This window comes from Gossypium raimondii, chromosome 11 (genome assembly GCF_025698545.1).
Source record: "Gossypium raimondii isolate GPD5lz chromosome 11, ASM2569854v1, whole genome shotgun sequence".
In the NCBI taxonomy this organism is placed as follows: domain Eukaryota; kingdom Viridiplantae; phylum Streptophyta; class Magnoliopsida; order Malvales; family Malvaceae; genus Gossypium; species Gossypium raimondii.
Window position 1 is genome coordinate 41,731,191 of NC_068575.1, and position 14,375 is coordinate 41,745,565.

At 31.8% G+C, this 14,375-nt stretch overlaps 1 protein-coding gene across 1 annotated transcript; it reads left to right on the top strand.

The window, feature by feature from the left end:
- Positions 1-4,333: 4,333 nt before the first annotated feature.
- On the top strand, positions 4,334-5,140 carry LOC105803854 (uncharacterized). Its single transcript, XM_012636259.2, has one exon. The coding sequence runs from the start codon at positions 4,437-4,439 to the stop codon at positions 4,923-4,925; it is 489 nt and encodes a 162-aa protein (XP_012491713.1). The 5' UTR covers positions 4,334-4,436; the 3' UTR covers positions 4,926-5,140.
- The last annotated feature ends 9,235 nt before the right edge of the window (positions 5,141-14,375 follow it).

The following is a 14,375-nucleotide window of genomic DNA, read 5'->3' on the forward strand; positions in this document are numbered from 1 at the left end:
ATTTTTCTCTGAAAAAGTAACTTGTTTAGAAATGTTTTGGTCTCAAAAGTGGTTTTTTATCCCAACAATGATTCTTAGAAGTAATACTAAATACACCCTTAATGTCTATATTAACAACATCTTTCATTTTGTTTTAGATATGAATATATTGGTAATTTTATTTTATTTTTATAAAAATATATTGGCATATATAGATTATAAGATACTTGTAATGTAATGTAATGTTATCCAATTATATATAAAATCTTGGGTACTAGTACGGATTAGACAGGACATGAACCAAAAACATGAATGTATAACACAAAACAAAAGTTCTTATGTCGCATTCATCATTGTCATTTAAAAAAAAAGTTGATCCTTCGGTATACAATGAATCCATTCAAAACCAATAATTTTATTTGGATAGGGCATGATCTGAGATTTTGACCATGCAAGATATCAGACCCCTTAAGGGCCACATAAATAAACAAGTTTCAAGTGTAGACAAAAGGGAGGAACTTTCATGGCAGTGCCAATGGCTACCTTTATTATTTATGAACCATGATTGAATCAAAGTTGAAATCCCATTCTAAAACCTACAAGAGCTAGGTGATTAAGACAAATAAAATACATGTAGTTAGACAGATTTATTTTAAGAGGGTGTTTAGACCACATTATTATGAATGTAATGTGTTTATGCCGGTTGGTGGGGTTTAATTTCTTCTTTTGCCAACTATTTTTGCCCATATTAAGCAGAAACATGTTTAACATAATTTTACAGATCAAATCCTTGTGGATTGTTCAATATTTGTATGCCCATTCTCCTTATTTGTTGAATATATATGGTTTTGCATTATTTGGGTTTTGACTGGTCATCTCATAAAAATACAAAATAACAACTATAGTTTAGGTTTTAACCAAGTGTTCTTCAAAAAATAAAAAAAAGTTTGCTAGATAAATTGTTCAAATTCTTCTACTTATCCATGATAGCCCAACTAAGTAACCTCAAATCTATATGTAATTTAGCTTTACAAGATTCCAAACCTATATGTTGACAAGCATTTTAAGTTCACCCTATTTTATGAGTTTTATTAATAGTGGTTTGTTTTATGTTTTCTAGGGATATCTATCTTCTAGGTCTACCTTGTAATTTATAATTAATATAATTTTACGAGCCAGTCTTTGATATATTGATGATTGTATTTTTTTATTTCATAAGTAGTTTTGAAATTTTGATAAGTGTTTCTTCTTTTTAAATATTTATTTTTAATATTTTAATATATTCTTATAGAATATTTAGCAAACCCTAATCTCTATTTGTGAGATCTAAAAGCTCCATTAATAATTTACCACATAATTTCCCTAATTTTATTGGATTAACATAAATAAATCAAATAATGTTCACCAATTCAATTGGTAGAAAATGATTTCTCCATTCAAAGAATATATTGATTGTTAGTATTTCAAATTTAGTTCTTATAATTTGGTCATTTTTAATTTTTATATTTTTGAAATTTCAATTTTCAATCAAATGGTATCCATTAAATTTGTTAATTTAAATTCTTTTATTTCTAAAATATTATTCGACAAACATATTTATTATATATCCATAACTGCCAACCCAAATGTCCTAAAAAGATCTGGGTCTCCAACCCTTGACTCGGGTGGGCTCGACTTGGAAGAGGCGTGTTCGCCAAGATAGCTCACAAGAAGAGTTCAAGGGCGCACCTCGCTGGATGGGGTCACGAACTATGTTTGCAGGAAGGATTGCAAGCCCTACAAGTAATCTAGACTCGTGACCAACGGGTACGGAGCTTGCTAAGGATGTCAATCCTAGGATTAGAAAGGACCGCGTATTACATAGACAAGCGTCCAGCAAGCCAGGGAGCGCGCAGAGAATGTCAGCACCAGAGGCAGAGAATGTTAGTACCGGAGGCCCCAAGGTCAAGACAAAATAGTGGACCCAATTATGAACTATAATAGTAACGGTAAGAGGATGTATAAATACCCCCAACATTCATCTCAATGGGATATGAGAAAAATATTACTCAATAATATTATATTGCATGTGTAATATAATATTGTTAGCTTGTTATTTTCACATAATATTTACAAAAATACATCGTCATCTTACTTATAATATAAGGACTAAAAATAACTAAATTGAAGGAATTAAAATAGAAAATAATGACTAAATTCACAGCTTACCTATAATATAGGATTAATAATAAAATTTGATTTAAAAATCAAACTTGAGGATGGAAATTATATAACTAAAATTGATAAAATTCATAACAATACCGAAACTAACAACAAAATTAAAACGCAATAAAAAAAAAGGGGGGTGAAGATTGGGTTTCAAAAGTGATGAAAGTCAAAAGAGGGAATATGGAGGGCATCCAATGAAATAAGAGAAACAAATGGAGATTAAAGAAATGAACAGCATTCATGTGAGGCCATTTTTTTGTGATTAAAAAATTGGGTTTTTCTTTTTCAAGTAGCTATAGCTAGGGTGGATGGAATGGGGGAGAAATAGGTACCCCAATCCTCTGAAGCTTCATGCAAAGGATTAATCGTAGTTGGAAACGTTGCTCATTCCTCGATAATTACCAATAATTCCTTGCTTTTTAACAATTGAAAACCATGCACGTACGGAAGTAGATTGATAAATGATAACAACTAAAATCATGCATTGTATTCTATGGGAGCAAAAAAGCAAAACCAATTAATAGTATACCCTTGTCTAATTTAGTTCAAAGAATGACCAAGTTGTTTGTTTCAATCGCCACTAGCTAGAACTAACATTTAAGTCATAAAACCATAGATTTTTACCTAGTGGCATTAATCAACTCACGAAACATGGAAGGAAGGGAGGCTCAAAAATTGTATTCTCACTCCATCACTCATGCACATGCAAACCCTACAAGACCTAATATATAAAATATACGAGTAGAAGAAAGTCCTGACATTGTCCATGCTTTCATGTTGCGTTATGTAGATTTAGAATTTAAGATAATAATACATGGGCTATATGGGGAAATAATAAATATTAGAAAAAGGGCGGGGCAGCAGGAAACAGGGAGGGAGCAGCAGCAAAACCAGATGAGCTTACGCCATGTCTTGTCGGAATGCTGCGAGTTTACTATTCCCAAAGCCCTTCTGTTCCACGTGTCTTTTGCTTTGCCCTGCACAGTTGCACCCCTAGCTTCCTTGGGTTGATTTTCAATTGCCACGTTTCTCTCTTCTTTTTTCTCTCTACTTCTCCATTATACCCTTCCTTTTCCATCTATTTACCTTCCTCTTATTTATAGTGACCTTTTATAGAATGAATGTCCTATTTTATCTCGCCCCTTTTTTTTCCCATATAGCATACATACCCCTTCCTCTTTCTTATTATATTATTTTATAATAATTGTAAATGTGCATACAGAATCATGCAAAAGTATATTTATTAAAAACTTAGGTGTTGGTTAAAAGGAAAAGTCATTACTTATGGCGTTTTAATAATATAATTTAGTGAAAAAGTATTATTATTTCATAATTCAGTTGACGTTTGATTGACTTGTGATATCAATTCAACTAAAAATTTTAAGTATAAAAGAAATGTAAACAACGTATTAATACCCATTACTTTTAAGTATTTTCCTTGAATGTTTGAGTTGCCAACTCACCCACAATACAGTTAAATTTTCTTTGAGACTATTAGTAGAATTTTTAGATTCTATAAATAAAATTAATAGAAGTATAGTAAAATCTTAAAAGAATATTAAAATAAATATACACGTTCTTTTTATAAAATTTAACCTGCATATAAATATAGTATTTTAAATAAATTTCAAAAAAGAAAAGATGATGATAAATGAATAATTTAATTCAAAAGAAAAAGCGAAAGGTAAAAGAAACTGAACTTGAGAAACACTTTTTCTCAATTTCAAAACTTGAAAACCTATACAGTAACCTTGCTAACTTAAAAAGCATTATTTAAAACCAATGGTAAATAGTGAAATATGATAACATAAAGCAAAGACATGTTAAACTCCTTGATTGGTATGGTTACCGTTTTTATTAAATGCATTATGTTTGCACTTAGCAGTGAAATCATCCCATGGAACTGTAAAAAGCTCAGCAGTCCCTGTCAACGTAATATCATCTCGAAACCAGGGTTGCTGTGTTCAGACCCACATCCTCACTCCTTATACAACCTGTCACCACTAACTTACAGCCTGGCAACCCTGCCTACTGTTCCTGTTCCCATAAATATGCTTATTACTACGTCACGACAAAATCCTACGTGGCTACCTGGTCCAAAATCCGAGACATCTCTCCTTTCATCCTTTGTATATATATATATTATAAACTTCCCCCAGCTCTCCAACACCAACATTTTCAAAAAAGCTTTCTATTCCAAAAATAATCGAAAGCTTCGACGTTGAAATCCACAAATCTGAAAATAGAAAATGGGTATTTGTAGTTCTTGCGATTCGACTCACGTAGCAACTGCCAAGCTGATTCTCCATGATGGGCGGTTACAAGAGTTTCCTTACCCCGTCAAGGCTTCTTACGTTTTGCAGAAGAATCCCATGTGTTTCATCTGCAACGCCGATGAGATGGACTTCGATGACTTCGTATCCGCCATCGAGGAAGACGAGGAGCTTCAACCCGGTCAACTTTACTTCGCTTTGCCCTTGAGTTGGCTCAACCATCCTTTACAAGCTGAGGAAATGGCTGCATTGGCCGTCAAAGCCAGCTCCGCTTTGATGAAAACCACCGCCTCTGAAAAATGCAGGCGCGGGAGTAAGGCGGTTACCCCTTTCGCGTTTTCTGTAGGGTCTCCTCGCCGGAAGGTTTCACCCGCCGCCGGTGCTGGTGGTGGGAAGGGCGGGGAGAAAAGAGGGAGAGTAGGGAGAGGGAAGTTCAAGGCTGTGTTGAGTTCTATCCCTGAATAGAGATGAGGGTGGTATAAATGTAAATATGTAAAAATGGGAGGGACTTGTTAGTGAAATCATTGGTAGAATGGATCCTCATTGTGGATGTGATTAGCTTAAAAAGACGAGAGCTCTAGTGTTTCATTACGTTGCCCGTTTGCCCAAGTGAGGGCCGTGTTACAATTTTACCCCTATTTGGGTCAAAAACGAATTTTACACAAGATTCAATCATACTATACATCTTTTGCTTTTATTTAATTATAAATGTTCGTTAGCAACCTAGAATTGTTGCGTACGTTAATTCTTAAAGAAAGACAAAATGTAATGCAGTTTGATTAAAAATAGAATAAAAAAGTTAAATGAATCTCATTCATCTTAAAAATGTATTTCATCGAGGTGGAAAAACAAAAATAGTTATATACTTTATTCATTTAATGTAAATTTAAAATATATTATAAAAATATCGATTTAAAAGTTTACATGCATAATAAATATAATTATATTAATAAATTTAATAATATAATTCAATCTAAATAATTGAATAAACAGAAAGTTGGAATGATTTGATTTCAAAATAATGTCCAAAATTTATCTGAGAATTACTCAAAAATATTAAAACTCGAATTAACGCTATTCAAATCCACAGGTCTAATAGGGACCGCCCCATTAGTTGTGAATATTAAGGTGGGAAAGGGCATTGATACGCGGAAACAGGAAGAAAGCATGGTGAAGATTGACGACAAATGGTTAATTAAGCCAAATGCTGTGTGCTTTCACTAAACCAAAACAAACTCCACGCGGTTAACCATTAAGTCCACCCTTGTATCGTACCGTCCTCTGACGATGATGGAATTGAGTGTTTTAGGGACGACCACTCTTTACAGCTGTGGGCTTGCATATTTATAACTCTACCACCCACTATTATATAACCCCTATGCTAACACCCAATTTTCAGTCAGTTTCATTTATAAATTTATTACGAGTGTATTAATATGGTGCTTGTTTTTCTGGGTACATCTGAGATTCTCCCTACTCAAACATGACGTATGATTTGGCGAGTGTTGTTTCGGAGTTTGTGGCATTGGGCAAAATTCTTTTGTCATGTTTTGATAAATGAAAATGAAAGATATGGTCCCAAAAGTTTGATTTTTCAGATTCATGAGGATGGTGCTGAAAATGACACATCATTCTCCAAATTTTTTTAACTGTAGGATCTCATCATCACTGCTAGCTGGGGTCGCATTGGTTGGTTTTGGATTGGAAAGATGTCACAACTCCCACAACACAAGTGCCCAAGCCTCACTATTTATGTTTCACTCGTCATACGTGTAAATAGCTTGTGAAAACTCTAAGGTTGGTTCCAACAAAGAAAAGGAATTGTAATTAAGGAGAGCAAAGAGGTATGTTTATGATTGAAAACAATATATGCATTCAATGAATTGATGGTGAAATCAAGTATCTTCAAAGTTCAAAGGGAATGAAATGTGGTGTTACCTTGAATTTATTTGATACACTCTGTATTTTATATTAGTTCTTTTTCTTCAATTAATTTTTTTATAAGCAATATTCAATATTCAAAATTACCCTTAGAGATAAGAAACAATAAAGATAAACTAATGATACATATTAATTTAAATTACTCATTTGATTTGAGTTCCTGAACACTTTTAAATAATTTCTTTTTTCTTTTGAATATTTTCGGATTATCATTCTAACTCAACGAGCTGTAAACCTAAGGAATGGTAGGAATGGAGAATAGTGGTAGTATATGTATGCGCCCAGTTGTAAGTTGTAACCATTTTAAGCTGTGTAATTGCTTTTGTGGTACCTTTTGATTTAATGAATCTCAGACCTTCACACCATCCAAGTCTGATTAAACTACATCAAATTCAAAGTAAAATTTTATTTAAAAAATTAAACAGAAATGGGATACCATTAATTATAACAAAAAGTTGGTTGGGAAGCTTGAAAATATGAAGCGAGGGATGATTTATTGTAAAAGTTGAACCTCAAAGGTTGGTCTGGTTTGACCTGAAGCTAGCTTAGCTTTAGTAAAGTCTCAAGCTACCAACGTCCAATTGCAAAGATTCATTAATGAGGAATTAAATGATATGTTGATTACCCACATTTGGATTCAAATTTCAAAGGTTCATAGTCATCAAGCTAACTCTATAACTACTAATTAGAGGACAGCCTGGAAGAATCAAAAGCCTAGTAAACTAATCATGATGAAGTGGAAGAATTGAAGATGGGGGTGGGAGAAGAAACTAGGTTTATTATATTGATTAAAAAATAGGCATGCGTGTGAAAAACAAGGGGGATAAAACAGTACACAGGTTTGGAAATCAGAAGGGGGGGGGGGGTTGCTCTAATTGGATGGAGCATGGGGCATGCATGGCCAACCAACAAGCAATCTAAAGCTGCCATCATTTCATACAAGTTGGTGGTCCTTACATTACATTACATTACACCCAAAGCTTCTCGTGAGTTGGTCCGACTAAAGTGGAATTGCCTAGTAAGTTTTGAATTATTTTCTTTTCGAGTATAAGCTAATTGGAGATGTATACACATATAGTACTATGTAATTGCTGTCATACATGTTTTTAAGGAAGCAAACATTATTGGGGTCAAAGGAGTATTTCACATCGGAAAAAGAGCATCAAATAGTCTTCAACCTTTGTCATTTAATTAGAAATTCATTATCATTCATTTGAAATATTATGCAAGTTTAGCGATAGGGTCTAGAGCCTAGACAATGGATAAGTATGACCTTAGAGGCAATAATTGCAATAAATGATTCTTAGTGCTCTTGAAGGAAAGTTACAATTACTTTTAGTAACCCACTTTTGGCTACCCTATTCACCACCATTTATGTTCATATTTGAGTGAAAACAACTAAAGAAGTTAGCGATTTCCAGCATTCTCACTTTGATTGCAAATGTTTGTAAAAGAGTTCAATGCCAAATCATTTAAATTTTGGATTGTAGCTTATATTAGACCGGTTTGCAGAGCTCCAATTTCCATATCTAACTCCAAGCAAGCATTGACCTCCCACCCATTACCCTTCTTTTCCCTTGCCTGCTATTGCTTATAAAATTGATGGCTTCTACGGCCTTGAAAAGAGAGCCCCTATTGGATTTGGATCCAGCTGTTCCACTCTTTTTAGTATGTATTTTATATATAGACAGATAGATAAATATTTCATGGCTTGTTTCATGCAGCTTAATAAAGAATTCCCCCAAACGAATGGTGAAGACCGCATGTGTAGTAGGCTGGTAGGGTGGTTGTAGCTTTAAATTTGACAATTTGAGAATGATAATAGGATTAATGATGGAATCAATAAACTTGGGTTTCTCCTTTTTCCCATGATTCAATATCACAATGTCAGCCTTTCTTTACCGAGGAAAACTATTCTCTTCGTTTAAGAAAAGAAAAGAAAAATCATCTCTTGGCCAAAAAATATAGTTTTTTCGTATTGGTTTCATAAATCGAATTTGTAAATATTGAATAAAATATTTATAAAATTAATATATAGATGAAAAGAAATTTGAATAGTTAATTTAGTCAAATTGTGTTTAATTGAGGTTAAGGGATTAAATTATAAAGTTCAATTGCTATAGATTTTAATTAGGAAATGACTTGGAGACTTAAATTGCAATTAACTAAAGGTTCAAAATAGTAAATAGACCATACAAAATAAGAAATAGTAGACGTAATGTTTTATTTTGATTAATTAAGATAAAATATAATTACGTAAGTTATAATCATAATATAAAATATGAAAACATTTCATCTTCTTGTCATCCTTCATAACTTAAGAAACAAAGAAAGCTTCAAACATTTCTTAGTCATTCCTATGACTTATTTTTAGCAAAAAAAAAAAAGGGAATTTTTTTTGCTTATTTTGAAGATTTTTTATTTTTAACAATAGTTTTTACTCATATTTCTAGTTTCAAATTTAAATTTGTACTAACTATTCTTTACTCTCTCTTTTTTGGTAAAAAAGTAAAAATAAAAACATATTACAATAACTAGACCAACCCTTCTAAAGGAGAGGTCGAAAACAGACATAACCCATAATCTCTATGTTAGGCCATTTTGCTCAAATGGTTAGCTTCCTGATTTTCCCCTGTAGAAATTTGTCTAATGTTCCAATATTTAAACCACAACAGTATTTGATAAATTCTTCGAACCAAAACAGAATTGGACCCTTCAGAAGATCTCTCTAGAATAGTTGTAATGGCTTCCAAGCAATCAAAATGGATCAATACGCTATCATATCCCAGCTCCATGAGTAGAGATAAACCTTCTAGAATACCCCACAGCTCAACTTCAAATATAGAATAATTCCAAAAATATTTATTGAATCCAAGAATCCAAGCTCCACCTCGATCATGTACTATACCTCCTACCGCTGCAAATCCAGCTTTCTCCAAAACGGATCCATCTGTACTCAAAAGGACATAGTAATTATTTAAAAATAGAGGTGGAAACTTACCTTGTGAGTCATTTGCCTTACTCCCCTTAGAAGAAAAGTATTGTTTAGCCCAACTATTCGCCACTTTGATAATTTCACTATTGGTCCATGAAGTACCTTGAAAAATGAAAATATTGCGGTTCTTCTATAAGCTGCAAGCAATGATCCCAAATAGACATTGCTAGTCAGCACCTCCCAAATGCCAATTATGTTGATTTTGCAAATTTAGAACAAGCCATTCTTGAAGATTTCTTGCATAAAACCTAGAACACCATTCGGTTGGAATTAAGTGGTCCCAAACATTTCTCGCAACAGAACAATCTCTAGTAGCATAAAGTACATCTTCAGAATCTTGACCACAAACCCCACAGACTGAATCATGTTCTATTCCCTTCCGAGCAAGTTCTACCTTAGAAATACATATCTAATAACTAAGTTTTTTTTCTCATATTATTACACTAGTAACCAAATAAGGCATTAATGTGTAATGACAACAAAAAAACTCCAACTTGAAAATGTTAATAATGATAATCAAAATTTTTGAAATTTAAACAACAATAATTGTAACACCCGAAAGTTACTATAGTAAGAAAGTGAGATATTGTCTTTGATACAGTAAAATAATGAAATAAAGTGGCAAAAGAGAAATTTTGAGTTATGTCAACAAAATATGTTTAAGAAATATATTATGATGTATTAATTTAAGAAAGGACTAAATTGAAAAAGTGAGAAAATTTTTGTAGCCCAAGAGTAAATACTCAAAGTTTGAAAGGTTGAAGTGTAAATATGGAAAAGTTGAAGGACCAATAGTGAAAATATTTTAATGGTGGAAGGATCTAGAAACTAAGGAATCTGGATGAATTAGAACCAAATTGAATAAGTGGAAAAAGTATGAGGGGGTTAAATCGTAATTTTACTAAAATGAGTGATGATTCAATGAAGGAATTTTGAAGGATCATAAGGGGCAAAATGATCATTTAACAAGAAAGATATTTTGAAGAGTAATGATGATGTTGGTGATATTTTAGATTAATTAAATAAATATTAGTTTATTAATATTTTGATTTGACATTTATTTATATCTTATTAATTTTACTTATTATATAAGGAAAGAAAGATAAAGAATTCTTTTCATCTTTTCATGCTTCCAACATGAGAAGCAGAAAAGAAAGAAAAAAATATTTTCTTTACAATTTGGTCCTTTCACAAAAAATTCACCATTTTCACTTAGAAATCAAAAGAATTTCCATAGCCACCAAGAGAGAAAAATAATAAGGAGATTATGGGGAGCTAGAATATAAAGTTAGATTCAAGAAATAGAAGTTGGAGGAGAGAGGAAGTTAAGTTAAAGTTTGGTTTCAAGAGAATAATGTATGGATGTTAAGGTTTTATGTTATTTTTAAGTTTAGTAGTGATAGAAAAGCATAAAAATGGTGTTAAAGTAAAGATTTCTCTTGAGAAAATATTGTGTTTTTGACATGTTGATGAAGAGAGAACTTGAGTAAGTGAATCAAGTGGTAAGAGAAGAGCAAAACAAGAGATTTTGATGGAAAAGAGGTAAGTACCCATGAACTTCCTTGTTATTTAAGGATTAAAATGTGATCTTTGTAAGCTAAGTAGTAATTAAGTAAAAAATAGTGTGAAATAATTTATTATGTGAAGTAGGAAATTATAATAAAAATATAATAGTTGGGCTATGTAATAGCAAATATATATATACAAAGTCTTAGATAAGTGAAATTATGGGAAAATGTGAACTTTTATGGAAACAAGGATTAAATTAAAGGACTTGAGAAATACATGTGGTGGAAATAATACAAGTGAAATACATAGAAATTTAATGTGGAAAATGAGATAGTGTAATTAATTGTGTGAAATAAGTGAGATGTGAAAGAAATTTTACTTAATAATGAATAGACAACTTTTATGATAAAAGGTAATTAAATTTGTAACAACACGATTTTGGGCCTAGTAAGAACAGTGGTTTCGGGACCACAAATTCAACGAGGATAAAATTTATTTTTTTATAATTTTATGATCTACGATTTCACAAAATGATTTCGTGAAAATTTCGTTCGAAAATTTCGACGTTTGGGTACTCAATTTAGTCAAAAGGACTAAATTGTAAAAACTGCAAAAGTTGAGATCTACATGTTAGAGGTGTCCAATTGTTATGAAATTTTAAATTTGAGGTCCTTATATGGTAATTAGACCATTGGTTAAGTTGGTGGACAAAAATGGACATGGTTAGGCATGTTTCCAAAGTTTTTCATTAAGGGCATTTTGGTCATTTAGTTATTAAAATGAATTAAAAACAAAATTAAAAGCCAATTTTTGTCCATCTTTAACCCCTAGGCCGAAAATTGCATGGACAAACCATGGCTATGGTTTTTCAAGCTTCCAAGTTCGATTGTAAGTCCGTTCTAGCCTCGTTTTTAATAATTTTTTACGTTTTTGAAATCCTCGTAACAAGATTTACCTATTTTTACCATTATTTTCTGTCACCCACAATTTTACACAATGGATTTACTTACTTGAGCTCAATATTAATATCTAATTAAATTCCAATACTTGGCTTCCATTTTACTTACCAGTATTTGTCAAATTAGAGAACGTCTTACAGAATTGAATACTTCGTTTTCACATTGCCATAGTATAACTGTGGTCTTACACATCGCCACATATCACACACCGAAGCCATAGCCCAGCTATGGTCTTACACAGAAACACATAATCACATTTTTACATGTTGTCATGGTCAAACCATGGTCTTTTCCGTCAATTCATCATATATCACTAAACGAAAGTACTCATTCCTGTGTTCTACTAAATTTGATCTTCCAATTCAAATTTCATACTATTATAATATTCATGATTCAATAATAAAGACATAAAATAAAATACCATATTATTTCTAATTTAACAATTAGACATAAGATTCTATCATATAAATATATTGATTACACTTATTCAAGCAAGTGTACATAAACACACATTCCATCTATTTGTGTATATTTGCTTAGCATATTTACTTAATTAAATATGTTGAGCACATAACATCAAATGCACGCCAAAATTGTAATTTTGTGAAACTACATTTTTGCCAAAATGTGATTTTTGGACTAAATTGACTAATGTGAGTGTTAAGTAAGTTAAATGTGTTATTATAAATCAAGAAAGACGAGAAATCGACTTTGATCAGTGAAAAAAAAGTGAGAAATTTCCCGGTTAAACCTCCAGAATAGAAAAGATACGAATGAAGTGACAATAATGATCACTATGTGAAAGAGATAGTAATGGTTTGACCATGACAGAAAAACGTTGAGTTAAATGGTAAATACGTAATAGTATTGAACTTACTAATATTGAATTGTACGTGAATTAAATGGAAATTGCTAGTGATATGATTTGAATTGTGAGCATGAGAAATTGTGAACTGAATGAAATGTAAATGAAGCATTGAATTGCATAGGTATGTCTCGGGTCTCGTAGGCCCTATTTATTATGAATATAATATTTTGAGGATATATTGTGAAGAATTATAAAAGCATGTTAAAAAAATTTGAAAGTTTTAATTTAGATGAAATTTTATAATACGGTTAAATACGTTTACAAGCGTTTGTGTTCTAGTAATGCCTCGTACCCTCTTCTGGTGCCGAATACAGGTAAGGGGTGTTACATTTAGTGGTATCAGAGTTATGGTTTAGTCGGTTCTCGGACTAACATAGCGTATGTGAGTTTAGCTATACATGTCATATTATTACTCGTGATAGTGTAATATTTTTCGGCTCTAATGAAATTGTTTTGTTAAGACAGAGATGACTTCTAACCGAGCTGTTTCCAATAATGCTAAAAATTTATATTGAGGCGATTGAAATGTGTTATTGAATAAATGAAATTTAGAAAGCTATGAATAGAAGTTCATGATAAGTATGTGTTAATGTACGAAATGAGATAACCGTGAGTTGAGAGATGTAAAAACGTAGAATAAAATGAAAGTTTATATGGTGATAAGCCCATCCGTGTTTGCTTGGCGTGCATTTGATGTTATGTGCTCAACATATTTGATTAAGTAAATATGGTAAGCAAATATACACAAATGGATGGAATGTGTGTTTATGTACACTTGCTTGAATAAGCGTAATCAGTATATTTATATGATAGAATATTATGTCTAATTGTTAAATTAGAAATAATATGGTGTTTTGTTTTATATCTTTATTATTGAACCATGAATATTATAATAGTATGAAAATTGAATTGGAAGATCAAATTGAGTAGAACGCAGGAATAAGTACTTTTGTTCAGTGATATGTGATAAATTGACGAAAAAGACCATGGTTTGACCATGGCAACATGTAAAAATGTGATTATGTGTTTTCGTGTAAGACCATAGCTGGGCTATGGCTTCGGTGTGTGATATGTGGCGATGTGCAAGACCATAGTTATACTATGGCAATATGAAAACGAAGTACTCAATTCTGTAAGATGTTTTCTAATTTGACAAATATCAGTAAGTAAAATGGAAGCCAAGTATTGGAATTTAATTAGATATTAATATTGAGCTCGAGTAAGTAAATCCATTGTGTGAAACTGTGGGTGACATAAAACATTCGTAATAAATAGATGTGCTAATTTGTTTGGAATGAACTATGTGGTTATGATGGTATTACATTGATAATGAATGCTAAGTCATATATATATGTATTTATGTGAGTAAGTCAGAGGCTTTACGACCTCACCATCACCCCCTTATCAGTATTGCTTTATGATGAAATTTTTATGAGAATGATGTTGAATAAGCTCATAAATGTGAACTGAAGAGTTCAGTGGTCAAATAATTAGTAATGTAAACAGAGTTGAGTATAGTGTAACAAATAAACTCAGTTTTAAAAGAAATATCAGATTATTTTAAAGATTATACAGATTATGTAATGCCACTGTTAAAGAAGTTAAATTTGATGAGACAAAATATTCAGGTATGATACCTAAAG

What these genes read in the sequence shown, in the direction of transcription:
- LOC105803854 (XM_012636259.2), top strand. Translation starts at nt 4,437, where the DNA reads ATGGGTATTTGTAGTTCTTGCGATTCGACTCACGTAGCAACTGCCAAG.